Here is a 6,877-nt window from a genome sequence, read left to right as displayed (position 1 = left end):
ATCTAAAGATATCGATTTAATTTTTTCACATTTTATAGGCCTGGTTGTTGTGATTAAAAAAATCGTTTCCGAATGAAAAAATATTAAAAACTTTTTGAGATATTAGGTATTTTCTGAAGTCGACTTCGTCATTCCGGCAGCTGATTTTTGCGACCATAGCTCATTCCGGTCAAGGTTTTATGTATTAAACATGTACCTATCAAAAAAGTTTTTACATATTTCGATAGCCCTCTATCCACAGATTAAAAAACTGGAAACCGAATGATGATAGCTTATACCTAACACAAGTTATCGACCTTTTTATACATGTCACTACGTCTATTCCGTCGCCATTCCGGCGATTAGTCCTCACCAAATCAACACATCTCATTCCGGAAACATTGGGGTTTAGCATTTAGTCATTTTTCACATATTATAGTGACGTAATAAGAAGGGGTGATCACCGTGATGAGATTTTTGTGGTTCAACTTGGACTGCCGAGACTCTGCGCCTGGTGTTGCAATTGCACTTGCAACTTTAGGCATATTTTGGACCTGTTTAATCAGCATATATGATTTAGCAACAGTTCACGATACATTTACGATAGCCAGGTAAATATTTTGTATAGATACATTGGTGTATTTGGTTCATCAATAATTTAACGAACTTTTACGAGGAGAAAGCTGTGTGGCAAGTCGTACAACAAACTTCTCAACCTAGAATTAAAATTAGATCCTTTAAGCTCCCGTATTTGATATGTGGCTGTGACATATCAAATACAAAAGCGTGAAGGGTCTAATTTTAATTAGATTGACAAACTTTTTTGAGTTTGCTCAGGGACATGAATAACATGTTATTTATATCTCTGGTTTGCTTTAAAGTTCTCTAAAGTATTCTTGTTTTCTTTTATAAAAGGGTCATGGTCACGATTTTGGTCGAATTCTATTTTTCTGTTTTTATTATTTACAATGCTTTAGGAATGCATTTCCAATGACCAAATGAAATTGGAGAGTCAGTAGTGAAGTTATATAATAAGCAGGATACAGGGCTCACAATTCTTTGTCATGTAGCCCTAAACAAGGCTCGTGTCCTGTTTTTTGTTTACATTAGTTCCATATACTGGTAAAAGTTCTTTCTCAAGCTGATTTTTCCATCTTCTTATTCATTTTAAACATAAACATTTTTTACAGTACCCGCAACATTATTTTTTACAAGATAAACGATAGGATAGGATTCACGCACGATAGGATAGCATTAACGCACGATAGAACAGTTTACACGCACGATAGGATAGGATTGATACACGATAGGAAAGGATAAACGATGTTCATGATAAACGTTTAATCGCCTTCAACGATTTACACGAATAATCTGTTAATGGCAAAATTTGAGAAAGAACACGCATGAATAAAATGTACGTGGAAATTCTATTTAGTAACAATTGCCGAGTTGTTAATCATCACTGCATTATTTATAGAATGTATAAAAATGACCAGTTAATTTTTTTCACTAAAATTATGAGCTTAAATAATCAATAAATCTTCTGAATTGTTATAATTGTTTTCAGTACCAAACACCCTAGCCGATCGCCGCGAATATTTCAGCCCGAGATCAAACTACACGGAAATTAGCGGGTTCATTTATAAAAATCAAACTCTTGTTTAAGTAAATATAAAATCTGTCATAAATACATTTCTTTCTGTGTAAGAAAATGATGCATTAAAAAACGAATTATATTACATACAAGTTAAATAAATATTTCTGCAGGTTCACATTCTGCGTACGATTTGCTAACACTGTTTTCATTACCACACACCCTAGCCGATTGCCGAGCACATTTCAGCCCAAAATCAACTATCACACAGAAAATAACGGGTTCAACTCTGGTTTTAATTAAATATAAATTATATCATAAATACCGGTACTTTTGTTTCTGTAAAACATGTTGCATAAAACACACATTATATTGCATAAAAGTTAATGTTTACGCAAGTATACACTCGCCTAAGATATAATATATTCGATATACAGGTAAATATGTTACATTGTTCCTGAGAACTTCGATAGTTTACATTAAGTTTTCATTTTTAATGCTTACAGATATGATTTACATGTAATATTGGTTAATTTTGATCTAACAAATTAAGAAATTAGTATCATAATAGAATGCTAGAAAGGATTTTACAATTCTTTTGTTCAATAAATTTTTGTATACAGCGCACTGAGCGAATTGCAGCTTTGAGATAAATATTTTAATTTACTTGCTTATGAAAAGGCACGAAACGATTAACACGATAGGATAAACGGAAAAACTGTTAGAATTGAACGATAAACCTGATAGGATTAACGCACGATAGGATAGCATTAACGCACGTTAGAACAGTATACACGCACGATACGATAGGATTGATACACGATACGATAGGATAGGATTGTAAAAAATAACGTTGCGGGTACTGTAACGTTTACCAAATTCATTTTCGGTCTAAAACTGGAGTTTTCACCTCAACGTTCGAAATGTAAACAAGTCTTGTTTAAGTAGCAAAGGACTGTAAGCTCTGTAACTTGCTTATAACTCAACAAATGAAACTTAAATTTTAGTTGCCTATTAAAAATACCTTACTGAAGCATTGTAAACATTAAAATCGGGAAAATAATTTTTGACCAAAATCATGACCATGCCCCTTTAAATATTCACGATAACATTTGATCCTCCTACATTTTTTGAAAGATCAGTTCTTCTTTGTAATTTCATTCAAAAGTTGTATGGTAAACAATAACTGTTGTATTGCACTAGAACTTTGATTGCCAGCAACTGCACTGAAAGAGGCATATCTTCTTGAATTGTTTTTCTTTTTAATTGTTTTTAATTGGTTTCATATCAGTTCAACCAAAGTGCAATTTTTTGTATATTCTGAAAAAAAAACATATAAAAAATAAGTATGATAACACTGGGCAAAGTACATATAGCTAAATAAAGCTACCTCTGGTGTACCAATAAAGCTATATGTCAGTAATTCAAGCTGTATTATTCTTAATGTAGTAATTGTGCTGGACCTGAATATCAAGCTGAGCTGAAACTTTTATTCAGCTTTTAAATTACTTTTTAAAAACTTATTGACTTTTCACAAAGTAATGGTAATGCATTACTTTACTCCTGTAATGGTAATGTAATGCATTACTTCAAGAAAATTAAGTAATGGTAATTTAATGCCCAAATTCATGAAGTAATTGTACCGGTAATTAATGTAATGCATTGCTTTACAATGTAATTCGCCCCAAGCCTGGCTGAATCTCTGCCAAGATTAACTCTCAGTTAGATTAGTTAAAGTTGATATTGACAGCTCAAAAGTATTTAGTAACCTTAGTAACATACAACACAAATCAAAATAAAATTTAGTTTGTATCAAACCAATTTTAACAGAATACACCATTTCTACATAGTGAAACTCATTTTTTTGACAGCATGGCAGCAGAAAGAGAGCAAAATTTGGAAAACTTTAAAAAAGAAGGCCATTCTGCTTTTGTTATTGGCTATACAGGTGAAATTGGCAAAGTACTGGTGAAGGAATTGGATGAGGTGAAAGCTTTCAAGAGAGTTGTACTGGTTGGAAGAAGACAGACCAATATAACTCAGAAACTTGGAGCAGGATTTGTAAGACATTTTGATAAAATCCTTCATTTCACATTTTGAGAATACTTTGCATTAAATGTTTAAGTTATAGTAGTATGAAACACTAGCTTAGTTTGTCTACTGGTACTTTTGAAGATTTAATAGCATGCAAATATATTTGATTTGATTGATTTAGTTTTTGAAGAAATGCAGACATTTTTTTTCAAATTTATTAATTGATAATGGTCATTTACTTCAAATTACTTGAGGTTTTGTCATAATAATTCACACTTATTTACTTTCAAATTGGGAGAAAGGGAACTCTTGTGACTTAATTAGACTGGCTTTTTAAGTATAAAGTTGTACACGTATTTGTTATTTAACAGGAAGAAAGAGTTGTTGATTTTGATAACCTTGATGACTATAAGGAAGCATTTGCTGGATGTGATGTTGGCTTCAATACGCTAGGAACAACCAGGGCAAAAAGTGGTGCAGTAAGTGTTTCTTCAAAGGATAGAATTTATCATTATAAAGGTCATTTAATTATTTCATGTTAATCAATCTTCTGTTTAAAAAAATTAAATTGCAAAGAAATGATAAACTTTGATGAAAACATGTAATTTTCAAACCTATAGTGTTTATTTGGCAGTCTGGATTTATTAAAACTTTTAAAACATTTCATAATCATAGAATGTACATTGCATATATATAGTGCATAATGTTTATGTATGCACTCAGGTTTAGAGTTAAATAAAAACAATAATTACTGGTACATGTAGTTACAACCCCTCAAATACCTTCTTTGCATTCAGAATGCACTTTTCATATATTTTTCAGCAAGGTTTTGTAAAAGTGGACCATGACTATGTATTAAAGACAGCAGAGATTGCAAAAGCTAGTGGTTGCAAACATTTTCTACATACCTCGTCCCAAGGGAGTGACAAAAATAGTTCCTTACTTTACACACGGACAAAGGTAAGTTCAGCTTCTTAGCATATCAACAGTAAGTCTTGGTCATCAATGCATGGCAAACAAAGCTTTAAGTTTATAAATTTTTGAGTTGGCCCTGTGATTACACAAGTACGAGTTCTTCATTTTCATCCCTTGATAATCTTATATTTTAGGCTGCTAGCCATGTTAAATAATTCTAAAATCATTCCATTGAAAACTGCGATAAGTCAAAGAACAATTTTACTTTAAACAAATTAACTGTTTGTTACAAGTATTAAAAAGTGTTAATTATTTATTAAATAATTGTTATTTAATGAAGTTGTAATATATTAAAAAGTCCATAGGTATAATATTTATATAGGTATAATATTAAAGGACTGAATTTTGGAGAAAAAAAATTCCTTGTTTAATATCAAGACTCTGTGTAACTTTTTCTTAAATTTCAGGGCCAGGCTGAAGAAAGTTTAAAAGTGATTCATTTTGATAGACTTTCAATATTTAGACCAGGGTAAATTTTCTCTTGATTTTATTAATTCTTTTTACAAATGGTGATCTTTATTTAATGAGTGTCACATATATATATACACACATTCAATTTTTTATGATAAATAATAAATAAATTTATCTGACCATATTTTCCTATCATTAAAAGAGAAATCTATATTGACCTTCTTGCTTATCTGCAATATAATTTTACTATCATATTGTCGTGTTTTTTTTTTTAATATTACAGAATCTTGTTGTGTGACAGAGAAGAGAGCAGACCAAGTGAATCATTCTTCCGAACTGTTCTGAAGCCAGTGTTTTACTTTTTTCCCACTGCTATTTCCACACCCACAGAGGTGGTGGCCAGAGCTATGGTCAACAACGCCATAAGTCCTCCTTCCGAAAACAGAACAGAGCTATTTGAGAACAAAGCCATTCATATGATGGCTGGCAATCTGAAACCCAAACCAGAAGATATGGTGAAGCCAGTCAAAAAGTCAGCAAAAGAAACGGATGACAATCAGGAATTATAGCTTGAGATTGTTTAACTGCTGCAATTGCTGTGATGATATAAGAATTCGAAATTCTTTCTATGTTTTTACAAATTATTTGTTGGTTGCGCATTTTGAAGGCTTAATGTTCAGTCAAAATTCATAAATTCTTCCAAAATTTCATGAAAAAACTTCAAAACACTGTGTACCGGTACATGTTCTGCTATATCCAATGTCTTGCCCTTAATTTTTCAGCACAAACAAAAAAACTGTTAGGGATAAGAATTTTTACAGAACTCTTTATTAAAGTAAGAAACTTCTGTCATACAAGACTCTCAAGCAGCAGTGGAGATCATTAAACTGAATTTTACTTCCGAATAAGATGTAAGAAATATAAGTCAATTATTAGGAAAGATTTAACCTAAATTATGGTATCTTATTTACAAGTTTATTTTTAACATGATAGTCATATTCATCCTATACCATGCCATTATTCTGTGCAATTAATATTTTAATGTACATACATGGACATGTAGTTTTTATGTTGGAAAACATTTAAATAGATGCATGAAACCTTTAGAAAAAGCACTGTAAATGTGTGCATGTTTGTCCCATTCCTATAATTTATGTAAAATTCACAAGATTTGTCTATCACATTCCACTTTGTGTATGTATATTGTTCCACTTTTAATTGTTCATTGTGTTTTGTAACATGCAAAATAAAAAAAATGAGCAAAAACTTAAAAAAAAATATATGGATATTTTATTGGTATAGTGAATAAAAAGGATATTTTTCAACTACAGAGTATTATCCTTAAAAACAAAAAAACAACTATTTATATCATATTAATTATAATGACATATGATTTCAGTTGAGCTATTGTTCAAGTCACAAAATTGATTGATTGTACTTTTAGCCAATGTATGCCAAATTTGTATTGCACAGCCATGACTATTATACATATATATAGTGAGGTTTTTAACTTTGTCTTGTGATTAACAATTGTAACACATTACCTTTGTGTGCCTCGTTTTACCGTTTACATTTTAATACAATTGTACATTTTCAGGATGATAATAAATACCTTAGTACTTTCAAAGATTTTCATATTATTCTTTACTCTGAAATACTTACAGATGTCAAAGATGTTCTAGTGGAGATGAATTATTTCTTAGTTGAATAGTTGCCCTTAATACCATATCCCGTAATTTATGTGATGATCTTATTTTTGCAATCACTTTTACATCACATATTAATAAATGCACAGAAATTTAATCCAGTAAAATTTTCTGCAAATTTTTTTTTAAATTGCAAAAAATGACTGTCACAAAAGTGTTACTCATTTTCCCCATTTTC

General features: G+C 30.8%; 1 protein-coding gene across 1 annotated transcript; it reads left to right on the top strand.

The window, feature by feature from the left end:
- Positions 1–407: 407 nt before the first annotated feature.
- Positions 408–6,620, top strand: LOC105325288 (oxidoreductase HTATIP2). Its single transcript, XM_011424792.4, has 6 exons — positions 408–590; positions 3,445–3,634; positions 3,979–4,086; positions 4,430–4,567; positions 4,990–5,051; positions 5,277–6,620. Exons 1-6 carry the CDS (start codon positions 448–450, stop codon positions 5,560–5,562), a joined length of 927 nt encoding a protein of 308 aa, XP_011423094.1. The 5' UTR covers positions 408–447; the 3' UTR covers positions 5,563–6,620.
- The last annotated feature ends 257 nt before the right edge of the window (positions 6,621–6,877 follow it).

The sequence above is a fragment of the Magallana gigas genome, chromosome 5 (assembly GCF_963853765.1).
Source record: "Magallana gigas chromosome 5, xbMagGiga1.1, whole genome shotgun sequence".
In the NCBI taxonomy this organism is placed as follows: domain Eukaryota; kingdom Metazoa; phylum Mollusca; class Bivalvia; order Ostreida; family Ostreidae; genus Magallana; species Magallana gigas.
The sequence above is the reverse complement of the archived record's forward strand: the minus strand, read 5'-3'. Positions and strand labels throughout refer to the sequence as shown.

Coding starts and splice junctions, on each gene's coding strand:
- LOC105325288 (XM_011424792.4), top strand. CDS start 448: ATGAGATTTTTGTGGTTCAACTTGGACTGCCGAGACTCTGCGCCTGGT. Junction 4,568..4,989: donor TACTTTACACACGGACAAAG/GTAAGTTCAGCT, acceptor CTTAAATTTCAG/GGCCAGGCTGAAGAAAGTTT. Junction 5,052..5,276: donor CTTTCAATATTTAGACCAGG/GTAAATTTTCTC, acceptor TTAATATTACAG/AATCTTGTTGTGTGACAGAG.